Below are 16,685 nucleotides of genomic sequence, written 5' to 3' on the forward strand. Positions count from 1 at the left end.
CAAGCGCTGACCTTGCAAGGGATTAGCAACGGCATAATCTCTCAAATATACAGATGTAGAAAAATGAGAGATGGAGGTGACCTTACAAAAAGAAAGTTTGGACTTTCAAGTTGTGCGTGTAAGGTTGAGCGGGGAATCCAAAAGGGCAAAATACAGCTGAGTTTAAAAAGTAAAAATATAATAAGAAGAAGAAGAAAGAGTAATAATATTATAATAAAGTACAAACAAAAGGTAACATCTGTGATTAACATCATTTTAAGACAGTTTGATCTGAGTTAAGTCTTCATTAATGAACTCTTAAAGGGACAGTCTGTTGTTTTTGATGTGACACATTTCTGCCACTGAGTTATGTGATTATTATGATTATGAGCAGGTTTATTAAATGATACATGACATCGTGTTTTGAAGCTTTATCATGTGAGGTTGTTTGGTTAATAGCTGAGGTCTGTATACAAACAAAGGACGACTCCAAACTGGGTCTGTCCTCATGTTCAATTATTCATTATGTATGCTAATAAGGACAATGTTGCTTCTACTTTTTATGTTTCAAAAAATTCAGACTGACGGTTCAGACCCGATGTCTAATTCTAGAACAATTGGACTCGCAAATTGCAAATGTACTGATGTATAATAGAATGAAACAAAGAATGAAAGAAAACACTCAATCTAATGATATTTTAAGATCCACATATTGCATGACTCACGAGAAGAGAACTATTTGAATCCACTTATCCACTATAGATATTCAGGTTACTGTAATGCCTCTCAGGCTCTTTCATTCTTTTAGCATTCATTGTTTCTCAGGCTGAAAAATTGCTGGATCGTCACAAAGACATCAAATCTGGACAAAAGTTAAGAGGAACAGAGAAACAAAAGAGACCAGGAAACAAAAGTAGAGCCTCCGAATCGGTAATGCGTACTGGGATGATGAAAGGGAAGGAAAGAAAATGAAGAGCTGTGATGTAAGGGGGCATTTCCCTGAAGGGCTCTTCTAAATATTATCAGCCTGAGCCCCGGTTAACTATAAAGCTCACAGCAGGGTGCCTTAACTATTAAACACCCTCCCAAACCTGGTCGCTAACACACATCAACACCCCCATAACCTCGAGGACAGCTCCATTTGCACCTAGAGGAGAGGAGGAGGAGATAGACGAGGCGAGCGCGATGGAGTTAGGGCGCAAAGGCGGCGAGGGAGCGGCAGGGAAACGGACATGAAAATGAAATGAGATAACCAGAGAGAGGAAGGGAAGGCTCTGAGTCATTATGGCCGTACTGAGCATTTTACACCTGTCCACAGGCAATATAAGAGCTACTCAGAGACAAAAGGCGCGGCGGAAGGGACGCTGCCTCTAGAGAGATGCTAGTCATATCTCCACACACACACACACACACACGCTCAGTGGAACTAATAAGAAAAATAAGAAAATGCAATGTCTCACTTCTATAAACAAAATCCTTATAGCCAGCAATAACAGAGACATCCTCTACACACTTACACAGCTTGGTGTTATTGAGTCCCACGGGCACACTTAAAGCATGCTGTTATTAGGAACCACAGGAAAATGATGGTGCAAGGGAGAGAGAGAGAGAGAGAGAGAGAGAGAGCGAGAGAGAGAGAGAGGAGTGAAAAAGAGAGAGAGAGATAAAATGAAGAGTCAAGAGAAAGAAAACAAAAGGAGCTGTTTTACCAAGGCTTCATATATATATACAGTACACACACACACACACACACACACACACACACACAAACACACAAACAGGCCTACTATTGTTAATAAAGCTATATATCAACAGCAGAAGGCATCAGAGTTCATTCACACACAATTACATCCTCTGCTATTCAAACACCTTCATACAGGAATTTAAATATGCTGCAAGTACACACACACACACACACACACAAACACCCACGCACACTTATCTTTGGGTGTGGAAATGCGTGAGCTGCAGCAATTTTAGGCTCGAGGTGAGAGCAAAGTGTGTGTGCTTGCGCTGGAATTTGATAGCTGGAGTGAAGGCAGATATTAGTGTGACCTCGAGAGTGTATCTTTATAATGTGTCTACTGCCTGTGTGATTGTGTTTGTGTAATTGTACGCGTATGTGTATGTGTATGTGTGAACTGGGCTTGCCTGGGTGTAATCCCTGAAACAAGAGTGTGTGTGTGTGTGAGTTGTTAGACAGCGTAAGTCCTTGCCTTCACAGCTTAAGCCTCCCTCACTTTTCTCCCCCATAAGGCAAACAGTGGATAGACCACAGGGCTTAGCTGGAGAAAGAGGAGGAGAGGACAATATATGGAAACTAATTCAATTTCAGCCTCTTTGAGCCGCTCCCCGATCTGCAAATACCACTATGGACCGATGCAAGGAAATGGAAATCTCAATTTATAACTCAGCTCCACACTAGGAGGAACCTGTAGATTGGAGCCCTATGGAAGAGTACTTATGCACTTCAGCAGCCGTCATCCAGTTTAAAGACGTCTCTCTGTGGAGGTCCTCGAGCCGGTTCTGCTCCCCTCTTACCAATCACCCTCTCCATTTCGCCGCATATCACCTAATGAAGTTTCCAAACGCACAATAGCGGGAGCGCAGGCCTGGTTTGTATTCCCTATAAATATGCTGTTCGGCAGTTTTTTCCAGGGATTTAGCCAAAGATCAATTTGTATGCAAGGTAGAAGCTTTGTCTTTCTTGCATCTAGGCTATAACCTGTTGCATTAACTAGAAGGGGACTTATACTATTAACACCACTACTACTAGTACGAGTTTTATTCTATTCAGATCGGTTTATCAGGAGACAAAAACATTGAAAACCCTCCCCTGTATCTTCACCATAACAAACAGGAACGCGTGGTTCCCTGGGCCACGCCGCAGCGTTCCACTGAGTTTCATCCAAACAGTTTCAGAAGTCAGAACAAAACAAAAGTCGATTACCTTCTCCTCGGCGGAGGTAATTATATAGCTGCAACGGAAAGATGTCACGCATTTCATAGTAGCCATTTTGCATTGGGTGAAATTGGGCGATAGGAAGTCAGAAAGGAAATAAAGGAGGGCGTCCCACTCTGCAGCATCCAGGTGGTCTTGCAGCGGTCCGGTTGAGTTAGTGAAGGTGTAATGCTGGTTGTTCTCCCTGCAGCTAAAGCACTCTCATTGATTTGCAGAGATAATAACCCACTTTATGAGTCTTTGCCCTCGCTTTGTCCAATAGAACTCGCCAACATATGTTACTCTCTTCACCTCTCTGTCTCTCTGTCTCTCTGCCCTCAAGCAAAAGCATAAAGCTTGTGAATGTTACCAGTAGGACCCAATTTCTGTGTAATACTGCTCCACTGGTTTTTAGGGTCATGCTGCGATATGGAAAACGATCACGGTGACTGGACTGCAGGCGTGACTTCCTCCAATTCACGTGTTTTATTCTTAATGGAAGTGATGTCAGAAGGTCTGGACCTGGGCAGCTCGCCTGTCAACGTGTGTTGTGATGCTCACACTCTGCCACATTTAAGCCACCATGTGAGCAAAGTTTCATTTAAACAACTCGCCAAGATCGAGACACCGACTATTTAACCCTGCGGTGACAGATATGTTTCCCTGTCAATAAGAAAATAAAATATATAATAATTTTAACAATTATGCCTTGACTGTATGGCTGGTTTGCAAATAAAATAAAATAAAATAAAGAAAGATTAAATTAAATTAAATTCAACCAAATTAAATAAAACTAAATTACAATTAAAAAAAAAATTCAATAATTAATTAATATAAATAAATAAATATAATCTATATTTATTTATAAATAAAATAAATGAATAATGTGTAATGTAATTCATTTTAATTAATCTAAATTAATTTAATGACATCAACACAACCGTTTTATTAATACATTAGCCACTGCAGTTATATTGGACTAATTCACACATGCAGGAGAGAGAAATGCATGTAACAAAAGTCCCAAAACCAGATTATAAAGTACTACAACAACAACAACACAGCAAGCAAGTCAAACCCAAAGTGTTTCTCCCTGCGCCTCACTAAGCTGACATATATAACGTGACTCTCAGGTTTGGACAGGGCTGCAGTGGAGATTTTATTAAACCCTAATGCATTATGGACCAAAGTTATATTGCAAACCATGAAACTACAGCCTTTCTTATTCAACGCACACATGCACACACACACACGCGCACACACACGCGCACACACACACACACACACACACACGCGCGCGCACCACCTCGCTCGCAGTGGAGATGCAGACAGACAAAGATTGTCTATTGACTTGCTCCCCTTAGCAGCCAACATAAATCTGCTGTACGGCTCTGCGCATTTTAATCGACTGCTTTTAGAGTTACATTATTTACCTACTGAATGCCAGACAGACAGGAGCAAACAAGCTATTACGCTATCTAAGTTTACATCACAATATGTTTCACAGCACTTAGACTGTATGGTGGGCGAATAAGAGCTGAGTAAACAAACAAGATGGAGGGAAAACACACAAATACTCAGAGAAAAGAGATGGAGAGGAAGGGAGATTAATGTAGGAGAACAGCCGGAGCAGCAAAGCCTCGGCTCTCCACAGCGCTATAAATACTGTCCTGAGCTTTCATCAGGCCATCTGAAAATACAATTAATGCTTGTATTTCACTCAGAGTAAATCCAATATTGTGTGACTGTGGGACAGATCCTGGGAGTTTGTGTTCATGTTACACGGAGCTATAAAAGTGAGAGCGTGACATATTCAGATGTAGCAAACAGACGCTGCACCTGTACATCCACAGCATCCAGCAAATAGGGAATAATGAATGATGATGACGCTGGATACAGGTCAAAGGTTAAACGCCGAGGGCAATCACCCCTCAGCTTTACAGTCACCTCAACCATCGCGTCGTAAATAACAGTCACAAGCCATTTTCAGACTCGCTTCACGAGACGTTTCAGCTGTTTTCCCCCTCTTTCCAACGCACCGCAAACTATGTGGAATACACTGGGGAGTGTGTGTATCTAAAACTCCCCCGAGGCAAAGGGAAAACTGTCAGAGCACAAGCAAGCCCACACACAGCCTCGTAAACAAGCGCACGGTCGCACATGTGCGCACACACACATACATACACACACGCAGGGGAAGACGCACACCGACACGTGCGCGCACACACATCCGTACTTCATTCTTGCGGTCGTATCGGAGGGGAGGGGTAGGGAGAGCCCATCTATCAACGTTCAATGCGTTTAGAGCAAACCACCTCAGATGAAAGCGAGAGCTGAAAGATGAATGGAGAGAAGGATGAGAGGGGAAAAGAGAGCAGGAAGCGGGCTCGGTGTGTGGAGGAGAGGAAGAGGGGGGAGGAGGAGGGGGGGAGGGGATCACGGGGGGGGGAGTAAGAATTGATAACAGAGTGGCGACGGAGGAAAAACCAACACGGTATAAGACCACATATGGGCAAGGGAAGAGGGATTAGAGACTGAAAGGCACAAAATGGTTCCCTCGTATTCAACCACACGATCCGAACCAGACTGCAGGACGGATCATCGCTGTCAGGACCTCCGCTCAGGTGCAGCAGCTCTGCTTGGGGTCCGGTCGGCTAAAAGAGGCCCAGAGCTCAGAACACACTCCCCATGTGCTCTTGCTCCATCTTTCACACAGGGAGGCCATGACTGACAAGGTAGGGCGTTTGTGTGTGTGTGTGTGTATGTGTGTGTGCGCAGGCCAAAGAGGAGAATTACCATATGTACAGAACAGAGGCGCTCAAGGTCTCTGCTTTTTTGTCGCCGGATAAAGCAGATGGGCCACCGGGGAGGAGATAAGCCCGGGCGGGTGAACACAAAACAAACACACACATACATACGTAGGAATAAAAGACACACATGGACAGGACAGGGTGGGGGGGGGGGGTATCTGTGTCCGTGCAGGTGCGTCCGGACGTGGAGCAGGGGGCCGCTGCCTGTGCACGGGTCGGTCAGTGAGGAAGAGGAGGAGGAGGAGGGCGGTGATCTGATTAGGAGTGGGAGAGAGGCCGAGCTGCTTTTCTCATCCGGATCAGCTTTCAAACCGATGCTGCGGCGGTACTTTGGTAAACTTGTGCGTCAGAGCCCGCTGTCCGTACCACAATGGGAATAACTGAGGTGGGTCCCGTGCTTTTATTTTGAAAGACCGAGCCCCGTCACGTGAGTAAGAAGGAACGTTTCTAATAACTAGCAATGATTATTATTACAATTTCCATTTTGAGTTTCGCTGAGTCAGCCACCTGCAGGTCACAACCTCTGACTCAGCAATACAGAAGACTTCATTAGTGTATCAGGACGTTTGACTGAATGAACAATAGATGCATCGGAGAGCTCTATGTGTGTGTGTGTGTGTGGGGCTGTAGATTAGGAGTTAATAACAATAAATCTGGACGCTGAACAATCAAAGGTTTCCAGGTGAAAAAGACGAATGGTGTTATTATAATAACTTTGGGCACTGAGGTGATACTGATATGATTCTTTCCCTCCCTCCCCCAGAAACACAATGAAGGCCCAGAACGCTAGTGTGTGTGTGTGTGTGTGTGTGTGTGTGATGAATGGTAAACCTCACACACTGGGCCTGGATTACCTTTCTCTGCGCTGCAAACACTTAAAGATATCACTATAATTCAGCTTTCCATAGCGTAAACTGTACTCACTCAAGTGTAAACAGAGGATATATAAGCTGGGGCCCAAAGCCTCTCCTGTCACCGTGCGCCATGCCGTAGAGAAAGGGTGAGGAAGAGGAGGGAGGGAAGGGGGGGCGAAGGTGGGTCGTGGCCGGGAATGAAGACTCGTAGAAACTTTGGGTCGTTTTCTCCCCTGATCTCTTCCACATCTGTGCCAGAGCGCCCTCCTTCTCTAACCTCTTGCTTTGTTTTCGTCCCTGTACGTCTCCACATCTGTCCGCTTCATCTCAATCTGTCCGCTCTTGTTTTCCTGGTTTTGGCTCGCAGAGTTTTTTTTTCTTCTCACATTGACAGGGACTGACACGCAACATTAATCTCATTAAATATACGGCGAGCCATGTGTTTAACTCTATACTGGCTTGATTGCAAGCAAAATGTTATCTGAGCTAATTAGTTTGCAAGATATTTGATGAGTGAAGCTGGAGCAGAGAGACAAAGGCAGGAAGGAAGTTTTTTTTAAGTGCTAATAAGTCTTTCAGTAGGATCATTACGCCCATGAAGCTCTATCCACACTTTTTCCATTTGTTTTTTCCTCGTGACAAAATAATCTCTTAAACCATCTGCACTGGGAGTAAAATTACTCGTTTCCTTGCTCTCTCATTCTGTCATCTAAACCTGTCTTTATGTATCTCTCTCTCTCTCTCTCTCTCTCTCTCTCTCTCTCTCTCTCTCTCTATCTCACTCTCCCGTTCACAATCTCTCTCACTTTCCCTTTCTCTATCTCTCTACCCTCCCTCCCTCCCTCTATATCCCTCTCTCTCTCCACCTCACCCTCTCTATCTTTCTCTATCACTCTCTCTCTCTCCCCCGCTCTCTCTCCCCCTCCCTCCATTTATCGGTCTCTCTCTCTCTCTCCATCTTTCTCTATCACTCTCTCTCTCACCATCCCTCCCTCCATCTATCCCTCTCTCTCTCTCTCTCCATCTTTCTCTATCACTCTCTCTCCCCCCCTCTCTCTCTCTCACCCTCCCTCCATCTATCCCTCTCTCTCTCTCTCTCTCTCCATCTTTCTCTATCACTCTCTCTCTCTCTCTCACCCTTCCTCCATCTATCCCTCTCTCTCTCTGTCTCCATCTCTCTCTCTCTCTCTCTCTCTCTCTCTCTCTCTCTGCCCTCAAATAACGAAGGCAGAGTAAAGCCGTGCGAGGCGGAAAGGAAGAAAAAAACAACACGACACTCAGAACGTAAAAGGCTTGTGGACGTCTCAAATGCACTCAGAGAGGCCATTAATAAAAATAATTAGCGGAGGAGATGGGCGGAAAAACGGGGGCAGGCTTGGCAGATGTAAAATCTCATTTCTGTTATTCAATTTATCAGAGAGCCGAGCAGGAAATCCACCAATCATTTTGTAAGAGCGCCGAGCAACAGGAATCTCCACTCTGGACGGATGCACACACACACACACGCACAAACACATGAATACACACACACATGCACGCAAACGCACACACACACCATCATCCAAAGAGGGCCAGAGGGGTCATTAGTGAAGGAAGAAGATCAGATATCACCAATTCATCTTGGTCAGAATGATTACAGAGACACAGAGAGAGAAGGGGGTATGCAAAGGGTGTGTGTTTGTGTGTGTGTGTGTGTGTGTTGGAAGTGGGGGGGTATGCATTCCTGGTTTAATGTACTATTGTGAGTTTGGGGTCATTAATCAAACACTAGTGAACACATGCGCCCACAATGCATTTCACACACACACACACACACACACACACACACACACACACACACACAAACACACACACACACAATAGAGGTTTAGAGAGGTCGAGGTGATTATCGTCACGGTAACTGATAGAATTGGGCAGCAAACAGCAACATGTGTGTGGGGCTTCGTTTACGTCTCAGACAGAAGGAAACCAGAATGCAGGACAGAGGTGAAGGAAAAGAAAGAATGGAGTTTAGAGTTTGAAGGAGCTGCTGCATGTGAGCTCCAAGAGTCTCATGAGTGTAATGCAGCATTCCACCCACAATGCAATGGGACAAATGCGCTACAATAACAAGATGGAGACCAATATTTATATAACACCTACATGTTGAACGTACGAGCTCATGGATATACACGAGCAAATAAGATATAGGATCAACTCAGACTCCAAACACACACACACTCACACACACAGGGGAGTCAAATCACCGAAACAATCCATCCACAATCCCATCCCGACACATTGAAGCCCCGCCCCACCTCAGTCCTCACACACAGCAGTCAGACATCTATATATAACGCCAACAACACCGAGGAGATCCATGCAGCATTACTTTGTTCCCTGTAAAAACTTTTCAATAATATTTTTACTGTTTGCGAGTCTCAGCAGGGTCGGGCCATAAAATCAAATGAGTCTTGAATGGCGGCGCTGAGTGTGTATGAGCGCCGGTTATGAGCGATAATAACCACGGCAACAAAGGGGACAGAAGATGGGGGAGAGAAGCCTACCGTGGTCTGTGATTTTACAAGACACCAGGTAGAGCTCCTTCAGGCTGCGGCCCTCCTTGGCGATGATCTCCACACACCTACACACACACAGAGGGAGGGAGAGAGAGAGGGAAAGAGGGGGAGAGAGAGAGAGGGAGAGAGAGAGAGAGAGAGTTAGTCAATTTACAATTTCAGCTGAAGGCAATTTTTAACCTGCCTCAAAAAACTCATCAGAGGCTTATTTTAATAAAACACACACACTCCGCCACACACACACACACACTTCCACATATAAGGTTAAATAGTGCAGCTGCAGGGTCAGAGCTGTTCGGAGATTCAGCCTCTGCTACTTTTAACACATACATTAATAGTTAAACACCTGGCATGATTAAGGAATTCTGCGCTACAACACAGCGGGAGTGTGTGTGTGTGTGTGTGTGTGTGTGTGTGTGTATGCGCGTGTGAGAGTGTGTGTGTGGGTCCACACAAGTTCACGTCCAGGCGTTCATTTATGCTGCGCTTGCTTACTTCAAAGAGGGATATCTGCATTCAGCCCAGAGGACCTCCAGAGAGTGTGTGTGTGTGTGTGTGTTTGAGCGAGAGAGAGAGAGAGTGTGCGCGTGTATGAGGGTACGCTAGGGAAGGCAGAGGGTGAGATCAGAGTATCTGTATCAAGTGATTCTCTTTAAATGGCTCTAATGAGAGAAGTGTGTGCAACAACTAGGTTTTGATCAACACGTTTGACCTATTAACCTTCAGGAGAAAATGTTTTGATCTCCTTGCTGCTTTACTATCATGAATATTTTATGAGACAAAAAAAAGAGAAGCACGGACACACACACACACACACGCACACGCACACACACACATCCTCTCTCAACAGCTCTGGCGTGTTTGAAAGGCAGAGAGGAAGAAACGGATGTTAAGTTCTCTTCAGTTCCTGAGCTTTGCTCCTGCCACACTGGAATGAGGAGGATTGTTCCTGTGCTCTTTAGGAACGTATAAAGGACTCACACACACACACACACACACACACACACACACACACACACACACACACACACACACACTCTTACACACACTCTTACACTCACACACTCTTAATACTCACACACACACACATTCACACTCTCTTACACTGGCACAATCAGAATCACACTCACACTCTTACACTCACTCACTTTCACACACTCTTAATACTCACACTCATTCACTCACACACATTCACACAATCTTACACTCACACTCTCTTACACTGACACAATCACACTCACACTCTTACACTCATACTCAGACTTACACTCACTCACTCACTTTCACACACTCTTAATACTCACACTCATTCACGCTCACACATTCACACTCACAATCTTACACTCACACACTCTTACACTCATACTCACACACTCCAACTTACACACACACACACACTCTTACACCCACACACTTACACTCACGCCCCTACACTCACACACATTCACACACTCTTACACTCAGACTCTTACACTCACACCGTTACACACACACTCACACACTCTCACAGTGTGACTGACAGCAGAGCGTTATTCTCCATCATGTCCCTCAGGTTCCCTCTCCGTGTGCAGGCTTATGTCACCACAGGGTGTGTGTGACGTGAGCAGACTCGCTCAGAGCTCCAGTTTTCATCTTGTTTATGCCACAACGTCCCAAACTAGCAAATAGCGCCGCACCGACATCAACGGGAAAATCCGCAGAGCAGAATCTCCTCCGATCGCACGCTGGAGGCTCGTATTTGTTTTATTTATCCTCCTGCGTCGCTCCAGGATTCTCTCAATGTGACGCAAGCATGCACGTACACACACACACAAACACACACAAGTAACACAATTCACAGATGTCACTCCATGTGTGACATATCACACCGCCGGATGGAGACGGGAGCGATGCTGCAGAGGGAAAACTTTGGTATTCCTGTGTGAAGCCGGAGCTGTTAGAATGTGCGGCGCCTCACCTGTTTGAGTTCACTGGGCCGCATCCTCATCTTTCACCTTTCCTATTGCATTCTAGCTGCAGCTCCGCGTTCCTTTCCCCTCTCTCTTCCATTTGCTCTCCTCACCTCTTCTCTTTCTCCCTGCCTCATCCTCCATCCAACCCCTTCATCCTCCTCCACTCCACTCTAACACACACAGAGGAGGATTCTGACTTGAAATCGGTGGCTCCTGAGTCGGCCCCCCTTTGTGTACCTTTGAGATTAAAGGTGTTTTCACCAGAGACGGTCCGGACCTTTTTGTCAGGTATGAGCGCATAATGGCATTCTGGTGCGCATCAAACAAGGGAACTCTGCTCCGCTAAATACTGCTCGTCTCAATCTGCTTGTGAGTGAGGGAGTCCAGGTGCAGCTCAGAGCTTCGGGAGACGTTTTTCTAAAGGTCTGGGTCTAAAATGTGACCTGGACCAATCAAAGGAAGAACGCCAGGAAGGAAGGGAGCATTATAAACAGGATCTGTACAGAAGTCCAGCAGCGCCAATGAGCCGTGGATGCACTTGGAATGAGGAGGAAATAAAGCCCCAGTGGAGATATGGACTGATGACTGTATTAATCAATCAATCACTAAAGAATGAGAGCCAAATAAAGGCCAGAAAAAGATTAATAAACTACAAAAAACTGTGCAGTGTCCGGTGGAAAAGCTTGAGGAAACATTTAGGGCAATTATTAAGTGCGCTGGTATTCCCGACCAATCAAATAACACACACTTAAAGCGAGTTACAGTTAATTTAATGCAACATGAAACCAAACGAACCGTTATATAAAAAAAGAAAGGTACCATGTAACAAACGGCTGAACTCGGGTGTGGACTGCCCTCACTAATTTAAGCTAGCAGGATCATAATGAGATGCTGTGTGTGTGTGTGTGTGTGTGTGTGTGTGTGTGTGTGTGTGTGTGTGTGTGTGATTTGGGTATGGCATTAGAGTTGCTAATGAATGAATGTGCTGGGAAGATAGAAGAGAGAGAGAGAGAGAGAGAGAGAGAGAGAGAGAGAGAGAGAGAGAGAGAGAGAGAGAGAGAGAGAGGAAAACAGATGAAAAGGCCGCAGTGATTCGTAGATGCGGCAGCAAAGTCCGAGATGAAGTGCATCCTCTGGGAGCTTGTTACACTGTGCCCAGGTCCCCAGGGTCGAAGCGGAAGCAATTAGATCAAGCATCATTGAATGAGGGAGGAAGGGAGGAAGAGGAGTGTGGGAGGAAATGGAATACAGTAGCTAGGACACAGACAGAGAGTTTCCATGATGGGGGGGGGGCTGACAGAGGTAAGGAAGGGAGGAAGAGAAGGAAGGAAGAAAGAGAGGTCCTTCATGTGACCTGAGTGAGAGATGAGAGGACGGAGAAGGTGTGAGGATGAGGGAGGAATGGAGCAGAGGTGCGGGATGTGATGGCCGAGACACGGATCACGCCACATGAAAGGCCTGAGAAGTAACAAGCACCCGACCGCCCGCCCCATCTCTTGCCGCACAAACCCCTGCGGGGCTCAGCTGACATGAATTAGTGATCTGCTCGTTTTCAATAATGTAAAGCACCTGTGACAAAAGCAAAGGGTTCACTGCGCTGTGCATACTGAGGGATTACAGAGAGAGGGGGGGGCATTAGGGTGCAGAGTGGGGAGTAAGTCTATGGTGCAGCAATCAGGTGGCTCTGGAGAGGCGACGCTGCTGGAAAAGATGGAGATAATGCGATGAGATGGGATGAACAAGATCAAGGACAGAGAAGCCGGAGTTTTTAGGCATTCTGCCTTAGAAAGTAACCCAAATTCTGTACACAGGGAAGGAAGAGGGAGGATATTAGAAGATAGCAGGAAATAAGTAGAGGAGGAAGAAGAGGGAATGATGTAACTGATGTTCATGTGTTTGGGAGTTTGGATTAGAAAAGGAGGGGGAAGAGGAAGAAATGAAACACGGGATGGAAACGTAAGATAATGTAGACGAGGAATGTTGGATGGCAGAGTTGCGCCATTTATTAAATCCAAATGGAAATCAGCTCTTCATCAGGTAACGCCTGAGGTGTGCTGGGGTCATTACGGGAATCCTACAGTCGCCCTGTGGGGCTGCTGAGGACGCTGGCCCGTCCAAACCACAGTGTGTGTTTGTTTTGTGTGTGTGTGGGAGCCAAAGGTGCTGGAGGAGTTTGTTATACATTAAACAGTCGTCACATCCTTTTGATTAATTTTAATTTTTATCTCTGCTGACATGGTGCACGCAATAATTTACACATTTAGACTCTTTTTCCTTTGTGTGTTTCATGTGAATGCATAACGAACCACAGCTTTATTCAATTCTTAGTTTTGCAATTTTTTCATCTCGTGACTGACCCCTAAAGGTAGTGAGGTGTAATTACATCATGGAATCACTGACAAAGACAAACACACGGATGGCAACAATCCAGACGTGTGTATCCAGTTTTCTCCTGTTTCTTGCCACTGTCTTATTATGTTTCTTTACCCCAAAACTTCCTTTCTCCATCGATGACATCATTTGGGGCATGCAGTCTAGCGAGAAATGTAAGTGCTGCCACCTACAGGGCTGGAGGAGCCAGAGCAACAATTCCTCATAGGTCAATAGCTAAAATTTGATGTGAAACACAAAAAATTATGAAAAATCCTGTGTGGCGACGGGTGAGAAAAAAAAATATGAATCTGGGTTAAATTTCGATATTTTAAATAACTAAAAGGATTGTTATTTTAATGCAGGGGACCAAATATCGTTGAGCATAAATGTTTAAATTACTTTGTTGGTATTAAACATCATACACGAATATTCATCGCTGCTCGAATCATAATTACACCAGATGTTTGCAATAATCGTAATTTGATTGTGTTTTGTTGTACAAATTGTGCAGCACGACGCACAGATAGGACACGGAAACAGAGGAGAGGAAGCTGTCATGGAGGGAAAGCGGGATAAAGGCTGGAGGAGAAACAGACACGACAGGATGATAAGGAATAATGGCAAGATGAGCAGGAGGTTAATGAAGAAGATAAACAACAGAAAAACAGGAAGGAGATGGCAGAAGATGAGAGGTAGCTGATGAGGAAGACGAGGGAGAAAATCAGCAAGACAAAAGATGATCAAGTTGCAGAGGAGGATTGTGTTGAGAATGTTATTGATGCATACAGCAGTCCAGGGAATGTATTTTATTATAGTTATGTAGCTAGCAAATATACAGCTCAAGGCCACTTTTTCCAATAAAATGACAATAAAACTGTTTCCATGACAACCGCAGGACTGCATGTTTAAGCGATTAGTGTAACCGCGAGGCAGGGGAGCGAGAGACGGAGAGCGAGAGACACAGAGAAAGAGAGACAAAGTGAGAGACAGAGAGACGGAGAGAGAGAGACAGAGAGAGAGAGGGAGCGAGAGAGAGGGAAAGGGAGAGACAGAGAGACAGAGAAAAAACGAGCGACGAGCGAGGGCGAAGGAGCGAGCCTCACTTGGGGGTCAGTGTGTGTTTGGCTCTCTGTCGCTGTGCCGTGAGCACAAACAACTGGAAGTAAACAATAAAACTGTCACTTCTCTTTCTATCACACACAAACACACACACACACACACTCACACAAACCAAATCTAACTTTGGCAAACGCCGGTCTGCACGGGAATTTATCTTCCTCCAGAGAAAAATGAAACACACACACTTTCCATAATGAATGACTTCAAATCTCACACTGCTGGACCTTGAGGACTTTGTCTCCGTGCCTGACGACGGCTGTGTGACGTCAAGGTCACAAGGCCGAATTTCTGAAAAGGGTTATTGATTCTGAACTGAATCTAAGATTGAAAGGAAAGAAAGGTTTGTCACTACAAAAGCTACAAATGCATTAAAAGAAAATATCATGTCCATTTCAATGTCAGTGTTATTGAATGAATTAAATAAAGAAGTAATACTGATGTGTATACAAATTAAATTATTCATTCAATATAATGAGCAATAATGTTTTAATCTGCCTAAATTAAGTGAAATGACCCAAATTCCACATCAGGATAAATCAGCATTATTGCATCATTTCTACTTTATTCTCCTCTGTGAGTGTTTTAAAGGAAAAGTCTGTCGATTTATCTTGACGAATAACAGAAGATGTTCTCGTTTACATTTCAATAAAGCAAATATAAAAGTATACATCAGGCTGAAGTATGGCTGAGGGGAATCAAAGCCTGCTGCTCTTAGGTCCATATTGAGTAAGAATGTGCTGCATTCACTGTACGAGGTGAAACAGCTCTTCTCTCATCTTCATGTCGGGCTGCACTGAGGTTTGGAGTCTGGAAAAATGTCTCCGCTTGAAAGAACTGTGCTACGGCCAGAATTCTGCGTCCCTGTTGGCAATTTGCGGCCGGTTTAGTAAATATGGAGGCGAGTGTGTTTGAAGTGCTGTTTGTTGATCCAGACCAGCGACCGACACCAGGTACAGAACCTCCTCACCAACAAGCCAGCAGGTCTGTGTGTGTGTGTGTGTGTGTGTGTGTGTGTGTGTGTGTGTGTATGTGTGTGTGTACTAGACACTAATCTAGACACATGATGTGCTCATACATTCACATTTTCTTTGTGCTTGTTTGACTTGTTCCTACACCTGAGACCAACTAGTGTGTGACCCCATGAAGTCAAATCCCATCCATTATAAACTTCCAAATACTGTACATACACACACACAACTCTACAGCAGCTCTAAAACCAAGTCTGACAAAGAGACACAGAGTGGAGAAGTGAAGGCCAACCTATAGTGTGTGTTTGTGTGTGTATGCGTGCTTGCGTCCCTCAGAGGTGTAGCTAATCCTTTCTGCGGCACAGCCAGTGTTCCGGGAGCATAAAGAAAGCACAGAGGAAGAGGAGCGCCGGCACTTGAGAGAGGCCGAGGAGCGTATTTATCACAAAGACGGCAGACAGTCATCCAGCCAAACAACATGTGTAGCGCTTCTCTTTAGCACGTTGATCACAATGGAGCGACGACAAAGGCGGCCGGCGAGGAAGTGGCCGCAGGTAGGTACAGTAGCATGGGGGCCCAGCAGCATGCGGCTTCGTCTCCTACGGACCCGCAATTACACGGCTGTCTGGCCACACAAAGGGAGCAGAGGAAAAAGAAATGGGTGATTTCGAGAGAAAAGGGCGAAGGAGAAAGAAAGTAAGCATGAAATGTAAAAAGAAAAGCGGTTGAAGGTCTAGCGAGAGGTTGAAGGCATAAAAGGAGAAGGAGGAGGAGGAGGACGCGGCGGTGACAGACGAGACTTCAGAGTTCCCCGGCTGTCTTTAGACTTAATGAAATGGAAGGGTGGAGCAGCGATGAAGGAAAGACGAGGGGGAGAGACGGGGGAGACAGGGAGAGACGGGGAGGACAGACAGGGAGAGACGGGGAGGACAGACAGGGAGCAGAGACGGCGAGGAGAGACAGGGAGGACAGACAGAGAGCAGAGACAGGGAGGACAGACAGGGAGCAGAGACGGGGAGGACAGGCAGGGAGCAGAGACGGGGAGGACAGACAGGGAGCAGAGACGGGGAGGACAGACAGGGAGCAGAAGGGTTTATACTTCTGAGTCTAACACTCTCGCAAAATGATTCT

General features: G+C 45.4%; 1 protein-coding gene across 1 annotated transcript in view; it reads right to left on the reverse strand.

The window, feature by feature from the left end:
* fbxl17 (F-box and leucine-rich repeat protein 17) overlaps positions 1–16,685 on the reverse strand; it is a 188,815-nt gene that overhangs the window by 46,129 nt on the left and 126,001 nt on the right. The window contains exon 9 of the mRNA XM_076149513.1: positions 9,131–9,207. Coding sequence (XP_076005628.1) covers positions 9,131–9,207 — 77 coding nt within the window. The remainder of the gene's footprint in view (positions 1–9,130; positions 9,208–16,685) is intronic.

Source organism: Genypterus blacodes, unplaced genomic scaffold (assembly GCF_046128005.1).
Source record: "Genypterus blacodes isolate CSIRO-AG114 ecotype Tasmania unplaced genomic scaffold, CSIRO-AGI_Gbla_v1 ptg000045l_1, whole genome shotgun sequence".
NCBI classification, from domain to species: domain Eukaryota; kingdom Metazoa; phylum Chordata; class Actinopteri; order Ophidiiformes; family Ophidiidae; genus Genypterus; species Genypterus blacodes.